Raw genomic sequence first — 24,709 nt, 5'->3', positions numbered from 1 at the left:
TATGGTTTAGCCCTGTCTGTGTAAAAGTGGAGGATCGTGTGTCAAATGCAATTTTCCTTTTGTTGCCTTGTTGGTGTTGAGTTGTCCCTTTTATATATAGACAATAATTAGGAAAACAGTCCAGCTGGTGCCCAAGGCCATGGGTAGAGTGTGGATGTCAGAACCCATCATTAGTGGAAAAGGCAAATGCTGATCTTCATGTTCCAGTGGCAGCAGATCACAGGGCAAGCTCATTAAGAGCCCAGAGCTTGAATCTACACATGCCTTTCCTGATTGTAGCCTAGTGACAGCAACTTAAACATGATTGATATCCTGCCTCGGGTATGTTTACCTATGTCATTGATACAGATAACTGAAGTCCAAAACACTGACTCCCCACAACACGGATGTTGCAGTGAAGCAGAAATATATCTAACTCAGAGTTCTCTGAGCATCACACACTGAGCATAGGGTTCTCTGAGCATCATGCACTGGCCATAGGATTCTCTGAGCATCATACACTGGGCATAGGGTTCTCTGAGCATCATGCACTGGGCATAGTGTTCTCTGAGCATCACACACTGGGCATAGTGTTCTCTGAGCATCATGCACTGGGCATAGTGTTCTCTGAGCATCACACACTGGGCATAGGGTTCTCTGAGCATCACACACTGGGCAAAGGTCTCTCTGAGCATCACACACTGGGCATAGGGTTCTCTGAGCATCACACACTGGGCATAGGGTTCTCTGAGCATTATACACTGGGCATAGGTCCCTCTGAGCATCGCACACTGGGCATAGGGTTCTCTGAGCATCATACACTGGGCAAAGGCACCTCAGTAATAGTGAGCTGTCCAAATTAGATCCTCATTAATTACTCTTTCAGATATTACTGATAAAGCTGCTGGCCCCTCCCTTTCCCTAGTACAATGAAACTCACAGCACTTAACCTAAGCAGAACCTTAGTGTTAGGAATATGCATCCTTCAGAAGAGTAACAGACAACAAACCACAAGTCTATTACTATATGTAATAAACAAGACTGTGTCCTGTTGAAAAGACTATCACTAATTCACAGCAAATACTCTAGTGACTGATGCCCTTAGGTTTCCCAACCATCTCCTTAAGCACAACTTTTAGGAGGAAAGCTGAACAATTTTTAGTTTTTGAAAGCTTTGCCCTGGATAAGTATATTAAGCAAAATATTAAAATAAAAAATGTTTTTATTTAATTATATGCCTGAAGAAATGAAGGGTTTGCATGTGAATTTGTAAAACAAAAATAACTAATATGTATTTTATAAAATAATGCAATTTAAAAGAAAAATAACTCAGGATCCTGCTTATAATTGGTTCCTGGCCCTATAGTAAGTCCTATATTATCAGAACCATTCCTTCAGTATATTTGAACTTTTGAACAGACATCTGAAGCTGGCAGAATTTTGGTGCCGTTCTTCTGAGAAAAAGTCCTTTCCCTATTTCCTCTCTCTGGGATTCTATTTGTTTACCTCCCACTCTGAGAAAACCACTCATAGGCATTGATTTTTATACTCCAGGAGTTCCTGCTTCACTGTCTTGCTTGAGGCCTTTATCAGTAATTAATTATGATATATTTTCCCAGTGAGTTTGTAAGGGTCATTAAACTCTTTTACAAAACTTTGCTGCAGGCAGCCTCTGTCAAAGCAGACCCAATGACTTCTGTACTGAGAAGTATGACACGCCATTGCCTTTTTCTTGCTAACAAAAAAAGGAACAACAGCAATAATAAAAACCCGACAATGATATAAAATTCAAATAAAATTATACTATTAAATGTTTCATAGTGATCCCATATTTCATATCTATTAAAAAATGGTTCAAACAAGCATTTAATGATTAAAAACAGCACTGATATGTTAAATAAACAAAGATAGTTTAAAGTGGTTATCAAGAAATTAAACATTTCTTCTCCATAACCAACATTTTAATTTATGACTCATAGAAGGAAATCTTGGTATTTGTAGATTTCCCATAATCTGCAAGAGTTACCTTCATCATAGAACCATAAAACACTCAAATATCACACTTAAAATATTTACTGTGATCTCACAGGATGAATATTTAACAATGATTCCTTTTGAAAGGTATGAAAGAAGGAGGGGGACTAACATCTTTTCAAACCCCCTCATGCTAAGTGCTTCCTTCCCGGGTCGCATGCAAGGCCTCATGGCCACAGCGTAGGTGCTGTGGGAACCCCACAATGAACAGTTCTGGAGAAAGGGGTACACGGCAACCCAGTGAGCTCACTCTTAGAACGGAGTTGAGGTTTTCAAACCAATGAGCACATATAGAAATGTTGAGGAGAGATGTGTTGAGAAACTTTTAGAGAAAAGATGTTTTAGGAGACAAAGACAAAATACCTCGGGGGAAGCAATAAGGTTCACATAAGAGAGCCGGGAATGCTGTGGAGACAATGATGTGTCTGTAGTTTCAGAGTTAGTGTCTCATGCCTGTTGCTATTAGCAGAACCTCCCAAACTCCTAATAGCTGGTTACCCCTATTTCTCCATCATTTCTGGGCTCATCCATTCTCTGTCTGATGCACAAATCAGTAGGCTCACCATTCTGACACTTCCTGACCATCATTTTGCTTCACACACAGAACTCCACCCCCCCATCTCTGTCTGGGGCACGTAGAGTGTCCCCCATTGTGGAAGCTTGCAAATGACGTCATCCCTGTCTTTTCCTTTACTGAGTTGGATAATGCAAGTGACTATAAACAGGAGAACTGTTCTTGCTCTGAGGTTCCGTCCTACGGTATTATAAACTATATTTCAAACTAGGAAGACCCTGCTGTGGAGGCTTCTATTCATTTCTTCCGTTCTGCACCTTGAAACCTTGAAAACCACACTGCTCCACAAACAGCCACTGATCTAGTAAGAAAATTTAAGTGCGACTGTGCTTTCATTATTTCTTCCTCGATCCAAGCAAAGCCCGGGAAAACATGTAAAGTTTAAAAGTCAAGAATAAAGTAACTTTCTTTTTAGTTCTGACGCTTGGAAAAATTTCACTGCTAGTGTTATGGCATGTCTAATCCTTGCCATTCTCACTAAATGAATCTAAAGTTCACTGGACTTTTCAGATAATCCTCCCTGTTCTTGACCTTTCCCAAAGGTGTTTTAATTTCCTTTTCCCCACAGGTAATAATTCTGTCATTGCTTTCACGAAATACTTTTCCAAAATGCTGTTTGGAGGACGCTCAGCAGTGTTCTGTCATACTCCATACTGTGTGCTGAGAGCAACAGTCGTCTTCAAATAACACTAATCATATTAAATGATCGTGTAATAGTATGCAGAACTGGGGAACAGTAATTAAGAAAATATCTCATAAGGGTAAGAGATAATCTTATCTTTAAAAATGCTATTCTTCCTATTCTTCTTTACAGTGTTATGGTTCTTTAAAATTATAAATGTAGAAGCTATGAAAAAAGGGGGAGGTGTGACAGCTTCTGTTGGATCAACACAAAAGCAAAAATTTCTTTTAAGTTGCAAAGAACAAATGTAATATTCAGATTCTGTCTTAGTTGGGGTTGTACTGCTGTATCATGATGGCAGGAAGCATGGAAGCTTTCAGTCAGACATGGTGCTGGAGGGGCCAAGAGTTCTACATCATGATCCAAATGTAACCAGGAAGACATTGCCATCCAAGCAGCTAGGATAAGGATCTCATTGCACACCCCCACAGTGGCACAATTTCTGCAACAAATCCACACCTACTCCCACAAAGCCACACACCCTAAGAGTGCCACTCAGTCCCTGGGCCAAGTGTACTCAAACCACCACAGATTCACTGCAAACCAAATGCAAAGGCAACTGTGCAACTGTTTTAAAAAAAAACCATAAACATGGTTGAATATAAATTCTTGTATAAGAGATCAGACCATAGCATCTTTTTAGTGAAGGCATTATTAGTGAAGAGCAGAGTAATTTTCCTCCAGATCACAGGCAGGCAGACTTGAGCTCTGGCAGTGAGGAATAAACTCCAGTTCATTCTGCTCCACTTTATATCAGATGTCAGAAGGGACACAGGTGGCAGATGTGCTTGCTCCCCCCCCACTCTAATTCAGTTTCTTCATTTTAATGGTTGTGTCATGAGTACTGGTATTAGCAATGGTTGCTTTTCCCTTCCCGATGTTAAATTCCCATTCTCAGACTCGGATGGTCCATGTGCAGTATGTCTACCAATCTGTATACAGTCAGTGATCTTTCCACTCAAGGAGTCTAGGACTTAGAAACGAAATCTTTCATTCCTTATTTCCATGTCTCTTCTCTAACTTGGTTTAGCTCAACTCCTTACACATTCTGACGTCATGAACTTATACCAGTAGACAGGTCCACAGTGGTGACAGTAAGAGCAACAACGGAATTTTCCTGAACAAGCCCCCGCCAGACCACCTCTGCAGACGTTTTCTTTGTATCAGTTCCACTGAAAAGATTTAAAGTCTCCACTGCACTGATACACTGGATTCCATCTACATTTCTCCAGTCAATGACTTTCTCTCAGATATCACCCATTATTCATGGTCATTTCCATAATCAGTCCTAAGACTTGCTCCCTTGCGTCTTCACATCCACATGAATCCAGGTATCCTTGCAGTCTAAATCAAATTGCTTATCTGTCATGATCACCTGTGTCATTATAGTCAGGAGCACACAGTAGGAGCCTGGTAAACACTACTGGATGTCTTTGACTTCAAAGAAGGTACCCATAGTTCTAAGCACACAGTAGAAGCCTGGTAAGCCTACCCAAGCCTACTCTATTGTTTATCCAATAGTTGACATCAAGGCCTCGCCACACAATACACCCTGTATTTCCCTACTCTCTTGGTGGAACACACTCACTTACGGGGCAGTAAATAAAGATTCAGTGCCTCTCAAAAATCTCACTGAAGAGACTGGATCACTTGTGGAAATGAGGTAGGTATTCTGAGAAAAAGAAACTTATCCGTGGGATATAACTAACCATCTATTGTGGTTCTATTTATGCTAAAATGAAAGAGGAAAAATCTACCAGATAAATGGCAATCAAGATAGGAAACTACAACAAAGAAAAAAAATCAATGAACACATTTCTATTGAACAATGCATGACTGCTGTGTTCAAGGATTCACAGTAGATATCTTCCTTACACCTTCCTTGAGATATCGAGCATTTCATAAATCGCATAATATGGCATACACTTCAATCTATAGTTATAAACTACAGTTAATTTCCATTCAGTATTAACAACCACCCTGATGCCTAATGAACTCCATCTACTGGAGTTTTATTGTGCACATTACTTTAATGTATGTGGAAAGTATACGGCTCTCCATATATATGCTGGATAGACTAAGGAATCATTCAACATTCTGCATGATAATTCAGAACACATGTCATTAATCACTTAAAAAGAATCAGCCCTTAGATTTTTATTATATTTTTGTCCTCAAAAATTTTGAGAGTAAAAGCAGCGCTCAGCGTTACAGGTCCAGGGTAGTGAGAGTGGGCCTTTGGACTCATCCTCAATAACTCAAAAGTCGGTACATGATGAGAGGCTGTGTTGTAGCTATCTGATTCACAGCAATGAAGTTTGGCATTGACCACATTGTCAAAGATGAAATCCTACAAATGTTTATTTTACACTCAAAGTTTCCACTAACTCCTGACTTCTCTATGAACACAGCATATTCCTATCTTTACCTAAACAACCACACACCATAATCACAGTAAACACTTTTATCTTTTCCCTCTGTCTTCTCTAGAATATCACAGACATTTGATTTTAAATTTTAGTTTATTTTTATTATTTTTTCATCCACTATGTTTTGATCATATCTTTGCCCTCTCTCAACTCTTCTCAGATATTTGCCACCTCGTCACTATTCACCAAACCTCAACAATTTCTTTTTAAGTGCAAGTCTACTGTCCTGGTTTAAAGACAAGGTAATACTATCATGTACAATTTCCTTATACAATATCTCAGAATTTTGGCTTTAAATGCTACAAATATGGCTTCAACTCAAATTTATTAATAACTACATTATTTATAGAAAAGATTTTTATCATTTTAACTCTTTGATAGCCAATATTCTAGGTTTTTTAGATGACTCTAAATAAGCATTGTACTAAATATTGACGTATTAGATAGATGATAAATAAATAAATAAATAAATAAATAAATAAATAAATACATGATGGATAGATAGATAGATAGATAGATAGATAGATAGATAGATAGATAGATAGATAGATGAATGGATGCATGGATGCATGGATGGATGGATAGCTGGGTGGGTGGGTGGGTGGATGGATGGATGGACAGATGGACACACTCTTACTATGTGTTTTAAAATGTCACTTCCAACAACAGTTTATACAAACAAATCATTTGACCAAAGACACCACACACCAATTCACTTTTTTAAAAATAACGAGAACATCCCTAAAGCCCTAAAACTATTTATTTGTTTGACACTGGTACACTTGGTAGACTCAAACAAGATTTTGTTAGTATTTAACATTCAGCATTCATAATGGTTCTATCTAATTAGCGTAGTCCTTGCCTTGCTTGAGTTGTCTCCTGTAAATTTTAAGGTTATGTGCTACTTAGCTCTCTAGTCCTGTTAATTCTTTTTCTCATCAACACTAACATGCGTTATATTAGCTTTATCAACAATTTTTTATACTGTGGCATATATTTCCTCTTAGGCATGTTTCTACTTTTACCTAAATAACTTTTATTTTTAATTTATGTGTATAAATGTCTTGCCTGCCTGTATGTATGTGCACCATGGGTGTGTTACCTGCAGAGGTCAGAAGAGGGCACCAGAGGACTTCTTAGAACGGTACAGACCATCCTGAGCAACCATGTGAGTGCTGAGACTGGAACCCAGGTCCTCGGCAAGAACAGGCAGTGTTCTTATCCACTGAGCCCCTACTCAGCCCACTTCTCTACTTTTTAATGTTTAATTTACCTTACTATTGTTAATCTACTGCTGCCTCACACATCACACGTTCCCTGATAATTTGCATTTTCTGCCTACAAGCTCTCTTCACCATCCCCCTTGGACTTTTTTTTCTACATCTTGTAAGTCAGTAACTCGTTTTGAGATGTGGATCGACACTGGCATCATTCCCATCCTCCTCTGTACTGAACTGAACTACCAACTGGAGGGGAAGTGGGTGCCTGCCCACATCTGAATCTTCTCTAAGTCCTTCATTATATCCTATGCAGACATGAGTCTTTCGCGCCCCATCCATTTGGGTTCTGCTATGATTCGTGTAGCGGGTAAAGTAGATTCTATCCTTCTTTGAACCTTCAAATACTGATATATCCATAAAATCATAAAAATATCATTTGTTAACAAAATAATCAGAGATGACACCGGTTACAATTGCCTAAACTTGGGGCAAGGCATGTAACTTGGTAAAATGCATTCCTCGAATTCAAGAAACACTAGATCTGATCCCCAGGATCTGATAAGCCAAGCTCGTTAGTACATGCTTGTAATTCTAGTCCTTGAAAAGCAGAGGCAGGACAATCAGAAATTCAAAGTTGGATCCTTTAGATTCATAGTTTACACCTAGACTAGGTTACGTGAGGCTATGTCAAAAGTACTAAGCAACTGTCTAACTCTGCATGACTTTGGGAGACAGCAGTACTGTAGCTGAAGCTTCTCTACACGAGATCTTGATGTGTCCTTTTACACATTCTAAGCTTTACGAGTCCAGTGATAAAACCCAGTGCTTGTCCGTCCTGCCCTTTTCTTGTTAAATTGTCATGGCCCCTTTCATCTTTTAATCAGTAAGCTAATCTCAGGAAGATTTCCAGTTCATGGCCAAATAAGACATCAGGCTCTCTCAACTTGAGATCCAGGACTGGTAGGAAGCCCTGCTGGGCTCCCATTTCCACAAGTCCTTACGAAGTTCAGAAAATTCATAAGTGGGATTTTCACAAGAAGATTCATGGAGCAGAACAAGGCCCCACTTAATACCCACTATCAGATCGATCTATCTATTCAGCCCTCCCCTGCAGCTGTATTTAGCCTCAAACTTCCTGAAACAGTGGTGGGGGAACACTTCAGAGAGGATCATTGATCTTTCCTGTCAATGGCATCTCCTTTAGCTTTTCTGATAGATTGAGACACAGGTGGCTTCCTACACTTACCTAATCAGCCCCTCTTATTAAACATTATCTGCTTCCTCTTCAGCCTTTCATTCTGCATGCGGAACAGTGACTGTTCTTAACTGCCCCACCTTGGTGCTGAGCTCTGCCACAGAATTCCTGCTGGCAACCATGTCAATTCCCACACTGTTTTTTTGCTAAGCCAGCATCGTGGAGTAAAACTCCTCAAACCCAACAGCAAGCAAAAAGCGGGCCAGAGAGTCAGAGGTGTGTAGTAACTGGCGAAAAAGAGCCTGAATTCACATCTTTGTTCTCACTGCTAAATAACCCATTTCAGGTAGAAATGTTTATTACCACATCTCTAGATTCCACAGGACATGTTTCAAGTTATAATACTGTGTTCTCTAAAGGACAAAACTTACATGTCAACTAATTTTTTTTAAGTTAAAAATCCCGCTTTACTCCCTAGCATATGATCAGAAAAAAATACAAGTCCTGATTCAGATTTCTGTAATTGCTTGCCATCCCTAATTTATACTTCCGTGGAACAGTTCTTTCAAATCTCAGACTTGAGTTTTATGTATTTACTCATTTTTTCAGAGTGATGTCATGTTTGAGAAGTTAATTAGATTTTGATGACTTTGACAGGGAGGGTTGTAGAATTTTTCCTTTGCTTTAATTAACATGTTTTACATGGTGAATTCTGCACATTTTTCTTGAGCTCTTAAATTTTATGCTTCCATACCATCCCTAACGTACCAGTGTGATCCAGTTCCCCCCGACAAATGACTAGTCATAAGAAACACCAGGAAGAACAAATTTTCTTAACCTACTAAGATACTCAACATATTCTCAATTTTTAGCTTTCTGGAGAGATGTTGATAAATTATTAGGTGATATTTACTGCACATCAACAATCTGGCCTGAAACCTTCAATAGCAACACCTGTCAAGCTGATCAACATAGCTTCCAAAATGTCATCAACACAAAAGTGTCCTGATTCTTATACAGAATATGTTGTTACAAAGCTACCTAGATCCCAAGGAACACCATGATATCAAGAACAACTGTAACCCTACTTTAGTGTTATTTATGTAATAAACTAATACAGCATCATTCTCAAACAAAATAACCAGTGATGTCTACCCAAAGAAGCAGTTGTTACGTGCCCCCATGAATACCACATATGTGGAATGTTTCTACCTGTTCTTTGACGGAGGCGAGGATAGCAGAGGTGGTTTCTGTCTCAGAGCCATCTCCATTGGAGGTGTTTATGCCTGGGCTCAAGGTGCTGTTCTTCTCTGAGGCTGACGGAGGCTGGTCTGGAACAGGCATAGCTCCTGTAAAAGAAAAAGGTGAGCTTAGACCAGCCAGACATCACTGTAAACAGACACAGCAAGGAGAGCTACTGTTGGGAGAATGACAGCTAGAAGCTGTCTGGACAAGGGTGATGGAATTCTGTAACAATGCAGTCAAACAACATGTCACTCTGTATCAACATCAAACAGTCCTGAGCTGGTGCAGGCACATGGCTGTGCTCTGTTATCCTGTACCTCAGGCAATAAATCATGATAAGGAAGAAGCAGGATTAGAAGGATAGAGACAACCCCGAGTCTAAGAATCTGTATAACTTCAGCTGACATCTGTCTCCGACAAATGCATTACTGTTTTGTTGGTACATTTTCAAATCAGAAGATAATGTATTACACACACCCCCTTTAAAGGAAAAAAATCCACACTGTAAATGACCAATTATGACCAGTAACTAAAATGACACCCCCAGAGAAACTTGGTTAGTACTGTGGAATACAGAAAACTGATCCATCTGACAAAAAGTTATAAAGGTCAGACCTCGACAGAGAGCAGGGAAAACAAAAACTCTTTAAAAATAGGAGGGACCTTTTTTCCCTAGTTGATTTTCTCTAGCTTTATGAGAGAAAATGGAAACTCAACTCACATTAGCACCAATCCAAAATGGACACACTGATTCAGGTTTAAAATAAAACTCTCCAAAGTGGCGTTCACTCCATTGTACTGGTCAAACTCATACAAATTCAGATGTTAGCCCTATAGGTAATGGCATTGGGTGGAGAGGCCTTTGGCAATTGGTTATGCTATTGGGTAAAAATGCTCACGAGCTTGTTGGTGCTGTGATAAGGAAGACCAGAAGGGACCTCTCTCCCTCCCACCAAATGAAAACATAGGAAAAAAAATCATCTATGAACCGGGATAGCCCTTACCAGACACTAACTTGACTTTGGACTTCTTGGCTCTGTAAGTGTGAGAAATGAGGATGATGATAATGTAGTGATGGTGATGTCTGTGTCTGTCTGTCTATCTGTCTGCCCATAGCTATTTTAGTAGTACTAAGGATTGAACCTAGAGTCTTTAACACAGTAGGTAAGTACTCCGTCACTGGCAGCCGGAATGGATTAAGAAAAAGACTGCTCTGTTAGGAATGTTTCTCCTCAAGCAACCATCAACCACACCAAAAGCATTCGCAAGCCAAATGTCTGTCTACAACATACACATAGAAGACTACGGATGATTAAAAGTTATTGCTATACTCACACAACTGTATTGCCTGTCCCTCTGGGGCTAGTGTCATTCATGTCTTCAAAAGTACTTTCTGCTATCCCATTCTGAGCACACTAGTGTCAATACTGAAATAGAATTTCCATAGATGTTCTTATTCTGTGTGATGGGTTACAGTTGTTTAATAATATTGGGATATGAAAACCCAAGAAAGACCACTAATGCACTATTTTACCCAAAATATGTAATAAAAATGTGTCACTTAAACTCCTCACTGCCCCTTCTGACCAACCAACAACAGGAGGTTGTTCCTTGCTAAAGTAAGTTCCGTCTAATATCACCTGGGGGATCAGGTTAGCATTGGGAAATAAGTCTGTTAATAACAGAAGATAGAGCATTTAGGGAAACATGAATGACAGTACTTAAATTCACAAAAATGGTCAGCACAAATCTTGACTAGGGTTGATCCAGCCATGGCTGACATATTCCAGATATCTATTGGGAAGGATAGATGCCAAGAGGATGGGTGATTCCTAAATGACTATGGTGATGTGTTAAGGAGATCACTTGAAACATATCTATGCATTTATATAATTTCCATAGGCGGTCTCTGTGATCAAGTCCCTTGATTATGCAGGATGTAGAAATTGCGGATGACAAATGAACCCAAATAAAGTCCTGAGACATATGGCTTTGAACTGGGGGATGTTTCAGAAAGGAAGGAGGGAGGGACACAGAGATGTAAGAAAGAGAGTGTCACAGATGAATGATGTCACCTCGGGGCTCTAGGAGACCCATCTCTGATATTGACATTTGACTACCTGTACCCACACAGGATTCTACAGACGTGCCCAACTATGAGAAAGAAGGAGCCTTGTATACTTTAAATCATAATTATAAATTTTATTCTTTCTAAACTTTATCTGACCTGTGTTAATTAAGGCTCCAGGCTAGTATTAACATCAGTGGGTTTTCTGACAAGAGAGATTGTCTAAGGTACTGGTTCTCAATCACCCTAATATTATGACCCTTTAATATAGTTCCCTGTGTTACGGAGACCCCAACCACAAAATTATTACTATTTTTTGCTACTTCATAACTGCTATTTTACTATTGTTCTGAACCATAATGTAAATATCTGATATGCAGAATATCTTACATGCAACCCCTTGTAAAACAGTCATTAGACCACAAAGGTAAGAATTCACAGGTTGAGAAACATTGGTCTAAGGTTTCCAAGTTAATAAGCAGCATTAGTGAGTCCAGAACTCATGCTTTCTGTCCTGCCATTACTACTTTAGAGCCCTTTGAGATGAGTCTATTTCCCACCATCTGTAATGCCTCCAAAATGCCACTCTATTAAGTTTTATCAAGTGTATTAAAAGTATGACAGTGACCTATCGTAAGAGTTAAGGTTTATCCTTCTACATTTGATCCAAAGAAATAGTTAGTGCTACTTATCCAGTCCCCTCACTATTTTTTATGGAAAGCAAGCTGTATAGAATTCATGGCCAGTACACATTAGCACTGGGTCTCCAACATTGATCTCATTTGTGTAATCACTGTGGACATTCAAGCTGAATCCTAAATGTGTAAGTCATACGTCATTACCAAGAGTAGGCGAAAACCTCCGTCCTCTGTCAGATGTGCTCTGAACCCCTAACATACGTCTATCCTTTCTTCTGTCTTTTTAAAAAATAATTGCTTGTCATAATACAAACAAGATCATAGCTAATGGCTGTCAGGGCTGAGGAATTAGGAAAGCAGTGGGATCGGTCCTGAGCTGTACTCAATTTACCACACCTAGCTCAGGAGTTGATATATAGCAGCCAGTTAATATCTGTTGAGTTAATGTATGAACTCTTAGAGTAAAATCAATAATGGCTGCTTACCAGAGCATGTAACATAAGCAAAATGGGCTTTTCATTGGAGCACATCTCTGTACAGCACTTGAGCGATTTATTTTGACTTAGGAAAGATTTTCAGAAATCCTCAGACTAGTTGAAGGCTTTTGCCTAGGTCGACTCCCTGCAGTCAGGAATCCCTGGTATTTGGCGACTAAGGTGCAACCATCAATCAAGCAAGCCTGGGACTTGCTATGGGAAAGGAGAATCTGAAAAAATTGACACACGGTATACTATTCAGGGATGGACTGCATCAGCAGTGAACTACGTTCAGGACACAGAGCAGCAACAGCCACAGAAGGCAAAGCCAGGAGGGGGAGAAATGGACACTTCCACCTAAGAACTTGAGGTGAGTCACAACAGGAGGTCAGAAGCACAGCTGTAATGGGACATGTGACAGCAGCATGGGGACCTGCCAGGTTGAATGCTGAGTTCTGTCATCTGATAAGCAAAGAAGGAATATTCTATCTGTGTGCTCGGGGACATTAGAACTGTAGGAATCCAGAACCAAACAGCATCGCCATAGAATTAAGATCTGTAATTTCATTATTCTTAGTGCCATACACTCCATCTGCAGGTCAAAGGGCAGTGCCTGCAGAGGTCACGGCAAATGGCAGCAAGGACTGTAAGAAAAAGACCCTCTCTTCTCATGCATTTCTTTGTAAGAATGAGACTGTTAACTTCTGCATTGCCCAAAGGAATCTGTCAACAGTGTATCCAAATATATTTTTTAAAGGGTGATTCTTTGAGAAAGCCAGTGAACAGCTGTGGACCCCAAAACCTATTTGGGCTGAGCCTATATCCTGAGACAGCAATTCTAACACTGGAGGCAGAGCAAGGTCAACAAGAAGTTCACAGTGAGAGCTGACAATGTCCTCGAGCGACATGGTGCTCAGGAAAAAGGCAAAAGGAGGCAGAAGGTTGGAGGATATATTGATACATACATACATACATACATACATACATACATACATATATATATATATATATATATATATATATATCCTTAAATTTGATAATGGTGGTGAATTTGTAATGTTAGACAACTCTCCATTTGTCACATCCTGTAAATGTCATTGCCAAGAGACAGGGGCCACTGTATACAATGTAGGGTTCCAGTGCACAGCCCACAGAGACTGAAACCCAGAACCTTCACATGACCCCTTGTGAGCAGTACAACCTGGTTCTTCGGGTCACCCAACCTTGCCTACACTTGACTTTGGCAAAGCCAAACTCATCTGAGGCTGGGTACGCAAATGATGGCCTGGAAGTTAGTTGTGAGCAGAACCCCAACATCTATGCAGGTCATTTCCTGCTATTGACTCCTCCCTGGGAACCCCGCAGACACCAAGCTCAGCACATTTCCTTCGCTCTTAGCACAAGAGTAACAAAACACACCCTGGTACATCTGTCTGCCTTCAGCACTGCCTCCTCTAATCACAAGCTTTACCTGGAGAGTCAGTTGCCTCTGCCAATCATCTGGTCATTACAGGCCGATTTCTTTGATTCCTTGAACTCCACCAATTGAAACAGAGCCTTCCATTTATTTGGTACAGGAGGTATGATTTAAACTGTCACCCAATAACACATAACACTGTTTTAACCTTAAAATAAATCTCATCAAACATATATAAGAATGTAACGTGATTGGATACTTTCTCTGTTCAGTTTCCTTCAACTTCACTGAAAATGCTAAGAGAGATACCAGTAAGCTATCTCAGGTAAATATACTGATGCTAAGCCCACAGCCTGCCCAATCCCTGAGACCAGTCTTGCCGGTTGGTTTCTGACATCTACATGAGCATCATGGTGCACATGCCTCTCCTCCACCCCACCCCAAATGAGCAAATGACATTAGAGACAGTTGTCCCTTCTAAACTGATGAAAGTGACTAGTCAGGAAAACACTGGTGTAATATTTAAATTGTGGCTATGGCAGGCAGGGGTCCTGGCCTGAACTATGACTGTGTTACTTAGACTACCAACAACCCCTCAGCTCTCGACACGTACACACACTTTCTTGGTATAGACTAAGATTTTCGTAGTTCTATGTGCATCTTTATTATTTATTTTATTTTACTTTAGTGGTCGGTGTGTGTGTGTGTGTGTGTGTGTGTGTGTGTGTGTGTGTGTGATATGCATGTGAATAGAGGCACGTGCATAGCACAGAAAGTATGCTTGCAGATGAAAACTTCCAGGTGCTGGTTCTTTCCTTCCACTGTACTTGTCCCAAGGATGACTCCGGCCATCAGAATTTCATTACAGGACCCCTCATCACCCTGAAGTTTCCCTGCAGAGCCTTCTGTGTGTATTAATCATCACGGACTATCACTTTCCCCTTTGCTCATTTTATCCATATGGTTTCCTTTCTACAGCCCTTCTGGACAACTCCAGACAATATGAATCACTTCCTCCTCACTGTTACCTTGGTGTGAGAGCTCCCCTTCAGGACCGTATTCATCATTGTGAGATCTAACGATCTTACCTTTGGTGGAAATTTAAAAATATATATTTTTCCTTTTTTATTGGATATATTTTATTTACATTTAAAAGTTATCACCTTTCCCCGTTTCCCCTTCATAAACCCCCTATACCATTTCCCTTCCCCCTGCTCCTATGAGGTTGCCCCCACCACCCACCCCCTCCCTCCTCCCCATCCCGACATTCCCGTACACAGGGGCATGGAGCCTTGGCAGGTCCAAGAGCCTCTCCTCCCATTGATGCACAAGGCCATCTTCTGCTACATGTGCAGCTGGAGCCGTGGGTCTCTCCACATGGACTCTGGATAGTGGTTAGTCCCCGGGAGCTCTGGTTTGTTGATATTGCTGTTTAAAGATCATTTAGTGTTTTCGAAATTGAAACAATACTAGATATGGCTATAGTCCCTTTCTTCTTTCCATCATTTGAATAGAGTTTTGTATCACTTGTAACTAAAATTGTCACTAAATCAATGATGCACTCAGACTTACAGAAACACTGTAAGTTTACATTTTTTGTCACCTAATTAGGTTATGAATTCTTTGAGCTCAGAAACTGTGTCTCACTCACATTTATGACCCCAGTGCCGAGAATCTTGCCCTATAAAGAGCTAACATGATTATTGCTTAATGAATATGTCAACATAAAAATAGAGTGAAAATTTATCATTACCCTCATTTTAAAATGTCAAGAAATTCTATTCCTAAGACACTGATTGCGATACAGGTGTCCTATACATTTTTTTCCAGGTTATCGAAATTGACAAATTAATGAGTTTGGGCAATGCACAGGCTATTAAAGTACTCAAGATATATATATATATATATATATATATATATATATATATATATATATATATATATATATTCATTGAACCACACAGCTGGCTGTGCCTCCATTTACAGCAGAAGTGTCTGAGTGCAAATAATGACGATAATAAAACATTTCATGCTCACACTAAGTAAATATCAGAGTCCACAGCCACACGCATTCCCCAAGACAACGCAGTCACATTTTCCAAGCCAAGCAAGGCTTACTGAGCTGGACAGACACATCTCACAACAAAGAAGACAAAGCATGGGCTTCGAGAATTACAATCTCCTCACAATAACAATAGAACAAACAGAAAAGGGACGCAGGCAACATTAATGTTTGACTCCCTCTACATGTGATGGGAGGTTCTCATGAACTGTGCAAAGGAAGAATCTTAGGTCATAATTAACCTTAGCAGAAACCCGAAGGAAAAGGAGCTCAGCACAGTGCACATCACACAGTGTGTCCAGAAAAGATTGCCACTGTTGGAGAATGCTGAGAATTCCCTTCTTAGCTCCTGGAATCTGAAGGCCCATCTAATATTGGGATCTCTGCAAGATGCTGAACAATCCAAGACTGGTGTGGAAAAGAGCATGCCTCCCTAAATTAGCTCTTTAACCATATTTTAAAAAATACATAGATTTCCATTCCAGTACTATGTGGATTTGCACGATGAAATCTCGGTCTCAAAATCAAGTTCCACGATGCAAAGCAGCCAGACCTCAAAAATTCAAATGGTGTGAAATACCAATTCTGACGGTCACCATTCATTAAGCGGAAAGTCTCAAATGCCAGCTTTGCACTGTTCAGCATCAGCAGCACATTCTTACTGTGAAATACTTGAACCTGCAGCAATTTTCTCTTCCCACCAGTCACAAATATACATGTGATACTTCACGATTTCTCAAGATGCTGGAAGCCACTTGATCTCCCCTTCACACCCCCCTGCATGGGTATCAGTGACCTTCCTAGGTCGGAATTCACACTGTGAGTAAATATTCATTGTCAAATACCATATTTAATCATACTAACAGGGTCATTGCCAGCAACAGGGCAAAGGGTTTCTACTAATCCTAAACAGCTTTTGTTGCTGATTGGCTTGGAGTATTTTTTCAAAGAAAAAAATTCCTTTATGTCTTTAGAGATAAAGCAAAAACTGGAAAGACAATGGCTGGAAAATAAGTATATATGTACATATATATGCATACATATATATACACACATATATATATTCATATATATATATAACAGACATAAAATATCTAAATCTTACTTACATATTACATAACCTACTTACTATAACATAATTTCAAAAAGAAATGAAGAATGCTTTGGTTTAAGTGTTGCCTTCAAACCCTAACTGTATAGAAAATCTTTATTTTTTGAAATATTCCATTATAGTAACCTTATAATGTATCTTAATAATTTATATTCTTTGCTCCTCTTCAAAATCCTTTCAGGTTCTCCCCATTACATCTCCCTCACATCTTCATGTCTTTCTAATAATTAATTAATTAATTAATGACTAATTCTTTTATTCTAGTAAGCCGAGTAAGTGTTATTCATCTCTTCAAGTATATGGTGCCATCCATGTTTTGTTTCTCACATACAAGTTGCAAAATAAAGAAACATGCTTATTTTTGTATGAGAATAAATACATAGCCATTAGATACTATATTTTAGATGTTTAAGGATCATGCTCTGTAATGAATACATAATTTTAAATGTGAAAAAAGTCGAATGCTGCAGAAAGGTAGAAATAAGTCATTAATTCTATTTTTGAAATCTGTTTATTCCATCTTCCAATTTTTCAATCTGCAAATATCATTACTATCATTAAGCATCAGTTACAGAATGTATTTACAAATTTCCCTCTTGTCAGAGAGAGAGAGAGAGAGAGAGAGAGAGAGAGAGAGAGAGAGAGAGAGAGAGAGAGAGAGAGAATCTTAGCTGTTGGTCCCATTCTTCAATTTCCTCCATCTTATATATTTATTATGAAGCACAGTCTAAAGGGTACAGATGGATGATCAGGTGAAGAGGGTCGCAGGACCAGTTCAGTACGGTTCTGTGTAGCATCTACAGAATGCAGTGTGGCATAGGACTCTCTAGGCATGTGTTTCCCAACATACAGATGCAGGACCCTCCTCATTTTGGAGTCTTTACAAATATTCATTACAAAATCCATAATACTTTAGCTCATGTCATCATCTGGAAATTGAGTATTTGCCTCTTGGGCCTGGGGGTTAAGGTGGGGCTCACATTTCTATTACTAAAATCAAAAAGCTGTTTCCACTGATAGTCAACTCACATCTTAATGCTATCCAGGGACCCACCAAGAGTCATCTAATTAGCATCAAGTAGCCTTGAAAGTGGCATTTAAGTGTTCTTGGTCCAGAGACTGAGGAACAAGATCAAATTTGCATCATTTTATTTAACAGCATAAATAACAAACATCAAATCACAATGTAATAATGAAATACAATTATATTATATCACAGTCTTCTGGATTCTTACTTATTCATAGAGACAATCTTACACTGTCCATGGAAGCACAGGTCTGCTTTCCAAGAACAAGGCTCCCTTTTGATTCTTTATTTCAATTCACTGTTTCATTCAAAAGATTAAAGTCAGCTTGGACCTCAAATTTGACTGCGAAATTTAAGGACTTGATATTATAAAAAGTTTTGAGAAAGGTCGGTACCTCCTGCAGCTCAGTGCTGTCCTGTGTGCTCTAGATAGTGTCCAATGACAGGAAACAACACTTAAGCCTCTGACTAATATTTACAACTTGGAGCATTGTTGGGTCTTTAAAGATGAGGTGTCATTAGTGCTACATGTCATAAATGTATATTTATCAATTAGTGACTGTGGTGATTTACATATGCTTGGCACACGGAGTGGCACTATTAGGAGGCGTGGCTTAGTTTGAGTAGGTGGGGCCTTGATGGAGGAAGTCAGATGAAGATGTGGAACTCTCAGCTCCTCCTGCACCATGCCTGCCTGGATGCTGCCATGCTTCCTGCCTTGATGATAACGGACTGAACCTCTGAACCTGTGAGCTGGCCCCAGTTAAAAGTTCTTCTTGTAAGACTTGCATTGGTCATGGTGTCCATAGCAGTAAAACCCCAACTAAGACATAAGATAAAAATTTTGCTTTTTACTTCCTTGTATATTTATGTGCAAATGTGTTCAAAACATTCTATTAGGTTATTTGGGGGAAATGTAATGATGTTAAAGTAGGTTGACAAATTTTTTAGTATGGTTGCCTTCAGGGAGTGGAGTTTAATTCACTTTCCCTGAGAATATGCAATATTTGATGACTCTTTCAAAAAAAAAGTAAAAAGGGTGTTGTGTGATTATGAGGCTGAATTATAAAAATTATTGTGATTGCTGTGTAGTTTTCTCATGGAACAAGATGTCATGTTGAGAGAAAAGCTCACACATCTACATGAAGAAGTACAGACAAGCAGACATAACAGCCTCCTCCAACAATTATCTCTTTCATTGCTTTGTTTTTATTTTATCTTTAAATTCGTTTTTGATTAAAATTTAGCCATTTTCCTCTTCCTTCTCATTCCTCCAGTCTCTCCTATGCCACCCTTAAGTACAAAGTCTATTATGGATCTACCCATGTGAGCACACACACACACACACACACACACACAAAGAGAGAAAGAAACATACATATCATAACTATCATATATACAAAAATAAAAAACACAATCTTCTGAGACCATCTAGTGTTTCTTATGTGTATGTGTTGTTAGGGATGATCACTTGGTACTAGATAACCAATCAAGGTTTTATTCAACTTTATTAGAAATACTGTCTGGGATCTCAAATAGGCATTGCCTAGGGAAACCCACTGCGGTTTGAGGCTGTTAGTTATTCAACCATCCTCAACCTATATTGAGGTCCATCACACCATGCAGAGGTCCTGATGATGTATACTTACAAAATTTCCTCAGAGGAAAAGACATGGGAATATAAATGTATTTCAAAGACAAATTTTGTTTTTCTTTTTCCTTGATTCCCTGTTCCTTTAGGCTTAAAAAAATGGTGGCTGCAATTTGTGACAGACAAAGGAATTGAAAGTGATCGGGTTTAATTACCATGCCACTGGGAAATATACTTGCACGTCCCACCGTACTTGGCAGAAAAGGGAATAATATCTGTTCAAGGATTATGTCAGTTTCAAAGTTGTTCTCATTGTTATACTTTGAAAGTTATGAACTTCTTGACTAGAAATTAGAGATTATTATTAAATCAATTTTAAGATTTAAAATAATCTCTATTAAATATCACTTAAGCTATTTTACATATTAAATATAATCAATAGTTACTGGTACATGAATATAATACATTACATTAGATATAAATGATGTATATAAATGATAATATCTCTATGAGAATGTTTCTAAATAAAACATGGACGTGCTTCCAAAATTGTTATGAGACAAAATTCAGGCCACATAGGTATTCACCTCATCATTACAGGCAATTAAATAAGCACTCATTTAATATGTATTTGAAGTTTTATAATATATACTTGGAAATAATCAAAGGTAAATGCAAAAGCCATATATATGCATCTTGGTGGTGAGCTTGCAGCTAGCCAACATTATGGTAATCCCCAACACTCATAACTTTTGAGGTGAAGCAGCCTCTATGCACCAAAATCATTACACACAAATTCATGAAAACACCCATAAAAATAATGTAAATTATTTAGGGAAGTTTTCCAAGTATACCCTGCAAACCTATGATAAAAACATGAAGCTGTTTCTGAGGTACAGGAAACTAAACAGTTAGCAGTTAACAGTAGACACACTATCATTCACCCAGTGACTCTCATCCCATGAATGCCTTTGCCAGTGAGGTGTGTTTCTTTTCTTGTCTTTACAGTTTTCTTCAGATAAAGATTTTGAATTGGGGCCACATGTTTTTATTCTGTCCCATGCACACATGGATCATTTTAGAATAGATGCGAGGGAATATTTTGGGTGTAAGAATCTGAACATGTTCTGCAGGGATAAACAATGGTATCTTCCCCTTAGAATTTTTCTAGCAGAGGTCCATCCTCATCAGAAAACTAAATGGCAATTTTCATGCACTTTGGCAGCTATTGACCAGTGATCTTTGGTATTTTTGACAGTGTGATAATTAAAATGTAATGTACAGTGTCTTATGTGGGACAATCTGAATTTCTAAACTGAACAATCCATTAGACAAATAGCAGAGTCCAGCCACAGAGGACAAAAATCACTTACTTTCCATCATGACTAGTGTGCTCTAATTCCTTACAGCACTTACTCATTTCTTTACTGCCATTGTTGAAATTATTCTGAGTCTCACACCAAAATACAAAGTACTAACCACCCTATTTCATAAATGGAAAAATAAATGAGACTCAAGGAAATAGTGCATGTCTTTTCAGCCAGTGGCCAACATCAGTCCAGCATTTTGCATTAGATTTCTCCTTATTTTGCATCATTATTAATGATTTGGTGTAGTGGATTTTTATTTTTTTACTGTGTGTTTGTAGGATCATGTCTGTGCAGGTGTGCATATACATGCATGCAAATAAATGAGGACTAAAAGGCAAGCCTTAGGGCTCATTTTAAGAAAGGAGATTCACTTCTTTTGAGGCAGCCCTCCTTGGTCTGAAGTTTAAGAATTCTGCTAAAATGTGCAGTAAGCATCCTCCAGGAATCTTCCTCCCTAACAAGGTTGATACCAAACCTGCCTCATTATGTCTGGCTTCTTCTTGATAACCAGGCTTCCTGGTTCTGGAGATTAAATGCAGGTCCTCCTTTCATGGCAAGCATTTATTATAGAGAGCTATCTCTGGGGACATAGATGCCATAATTATTGTACACTACAAATCCTACTTTAAAATTTATTTGTTTTACATTTCAAGTATTTTGCATTTATCTATCTATCTATCTATCTATCTATCTGTTTATTTATTCATTAATTCATTGATTCATTTATTTTTTTCTTTTGGCATACTGAGGAAGACACCCAAAAGCTTGAGTTATCATGGAAGTACATTTCAATGGAGTTATAAATGAGACTCTTTTTTTTTCCCATTAGAACTTTATTAGGTCAAGTTGTTCTTGACTTTGTATGTCCCAGGCAGGATTTGAACTTGAAGTTGACCAATTTCACTGTCCGAGGTAGCTGGAATTACACACATGCACTGAGATGCCTGTGCATGCGTGTGTGTGTGTGTGTGTGTGTGTGTGTGTTTGTGTTTTATGGGCTAGACTATTATATTCTCATCAATGTTAACACTGTAGAATGGTCTGAAAAAAAATTACTACTTTACCTTATTTTTTTTTGAGATGAAAACATTGGGAACATAACATGCATCATAATTTTATAATTATAGCACTATCTGTACAGTAAATCCCCCATGTATATCCTGAATCCTATGATGAACATTTCGGCTTTCCACGTCTGCCACGCCTCAGAATCTGGTAACCTGCTCAGCACTCAGCAAACCTACCCAATGTTCGGGAAGTCCAACCCCTGTGAGGCTCACACTGCGCAGAACTCAAAAGGCAAACTTCAGCAGTTACTAGAAAAGCAAGTTCTCTACACATGTTTTTCTTAATTAATCACATTACATCCTAAATCACTGCAGAGTTTTAAAATTTACGCAGTGTTATTGATTCAAAGCTCGACATTTATATTTGGAATGCCAAAATTCATTTGGACCCTAAGATCTGTCTTTTCCTAACAAGTGTCTACTTAGCAATTCTACCTTTGAGAAGTCTCTCTCTGCCCTAGGTTTCCATTGTCTACTTCCTTATTTCTCCTTCTTTGTATTATTTTCCAGCCCCCATGGAACTGTAATATCGAATAAAATTTCAAATATTATGACATGTAGTTACAATAAGCTTATTCTATTACAAGTGTTCTAAAATGTTTAAACAAACTTAAAACCAAAGACAAACAACACTTAGAAAAAAATGTGACATTACTGTTTATCCAAAACAATTGTTTTTTTAGGTGGAAAATATTATCTTTCTTTATGAAATAAAAACTATCCAATTGTTTTTCTTGAGGTGAGAGGTCCAATATTTAATTAGGTTAGCTGTTTTTTTTTCCTACCTCTATCTTGTTGATAAACTTTCCCTGTCTCTAAAGATAACTGGTAAATAAGGTTTTAATCCATAATAGCATTCTTCCCAGTGTGAAACCCTTGTTAGCCTGTGTGTGCTATCAAGACACAGTAGCAATTTCTTGAGATCAAAATTTGTGTTTCATACAATTGTGCAAGGCTCTGAAGGAAATCATATGTCAAAATTAACAAGCACATTTTAACCTTGTTTATAAATTTAAAATTCTCCGTTATATAAACAACTCAAAGTGTGTGCATGAATCCCTGAGTTCTGTTCTCGGCACTGGCTAACCCAGTTGATCTGGTGAGCGTCTGTAATTCTGGTACTTGGGAGATGGAGGTGGGAAAATCCGGGGTTCGAGTTCATATCCAGCTACATAGCAAGTTCAAAGCCAGCCTATGACTCCATATATAGCTTTTAGAAATCTAAAAATAAAAATAAACATTGTTGATAAATATAGATTTGGGCTAAAAATGTGCAAAACATTTAACAATATATCATTTCTGTTTGTTTCCAGAAAGGTCCCAGGTCGATCAATCTCTGTGTTTCTTAGAAGCAATTGAAAAATTTGCATTTGTGGTTCCATTAGCCTTTGAGGTTATCCTAAAGAATATTATGTGCCCACAGACTGGTCCTCAAATGAGATAAAGGGAATGACAACACGCTCAAAGGTTTTATCTTTTATCGTTTTATTAAAAGTTTGTGTATGACTGTATTTCCTGCAATTCTATCCGTGCATCAAGTGCATGCTCGGCAGAAGAGGGCATCATATCTCCTGAAACTGGGGTTACAGGGGGCTAGAAATGCCAGGCCTCAAACCCTGGTCCTTTGGAAGAGCAGCTGATACCCTCAACCACTGAGTCTCCCTTCTCTCCAGCTTCCATGGTTTAAGTTACAGGAAGTTTTGAGTTAAGTACTTTTCCGGAAACCAGTAGGAGTCCTTACTGTGCACCTGGCTGAAGGTCTTCAGGAACATTAACTTATTAACAAGCAAGCAGAGGCTGTTCTGTTATCAACCCCCGCCCCTCGCCAAGCCCTTTCCAGAGGGCAAACCCGGGAACTGGACAAGTGGACCCCGTAGACAAGTGGAGGGATGAGCTGTTGCCTGAACCCTGTTCTTTCCATCGCTGCGATACCCTTTACTGCGGAGCATCAGTGAAGAAGACAACTCATTACTCAGAAGCAATCCAGGTCCAGAACGAGCCAGAGATGCGGGAAGCAAAAGATAAGTTCCTTCTCTTAGCGAAAGCGTGCTCACACACTGACCGGACGTAACATTCGGATATTTGTTTGGAAGAGAGAAAGCTAAGCAGAGGGGGAGCTCTCCAGCAAGCTTAGTACTTAGGTGTTTGATTGTCTTCTATGACCACGAGAAAACACTCTTAATTAGCTCCATCATATTTTCCTTGATTTCCAAAACTCTGGGCATCCCCGGTCACCTGCCTGCTTCAAAGAAGCCCGGGGACCCCTCCGCAAAAGTGGCTAAGGGACATATTACCAGAAGCTAGCTGTGCTGCCTCCAAATCCACTCACCTCATTTTAATCCATAATCTCCCAATTAAATATTTGTAAATCAAGGGATATACTCCTACACCAAGAAGAGGGTTTTATTATTTTGTGGTTAAATGCCTGCTTTGGTAAAACCCCTTTATAACTATTAATACTATATAACTACATATAACTACTTATACTACAATAGTATAAACTATTAAAACACCCACCAAAATT

General features: G+C 38.9%; 1 protein-coding gene across 2 annotated transcripts in view; it reads right to left on the bottom strand.

Annotated features, from left to right (window-relative positions):
- Positions 1 to 24,709, bottom strand: part of CTNND2 (catenin delta 2) — a gene marked incomplete at its 5' end in the record, with an annotated part of 778,908 nt that overhangs the window by 632,523 nt on the left and 121,676 nt on the right. For both annotated transcript variants that reach the window (XM_080933837.1, XM_080933838.1), the window contains one exon: positions 9,326 to 9,462. In XM_080933837.1, the coding sequence (XP_080789963.1) occupies positions 9,326 to 9,462 (137 nt within the window). The remainder of the gene's footprint in view (positions 1 to 9,325; positions 9,463 to 24,709) is intronic.

The sequence above is a fragment of the Micromys minutus genome, assembly GCF_963924665.1.
Source record: "Micromys minutus genome assembly, chromosome: 20".
In the NCBI taxonomy this organism is placed as follows: domain Eukaryota; kingdom Metazoa; phylum Chordata; class Mammalia; order Rodentia; family Muridae; genus Micromys; species Micromys minutus.
The sequence above is the reverse complement of the archived record's forward strand: the minus strand, read 5'-3'. Positions and strand labels throughout refer to the sequence as shown.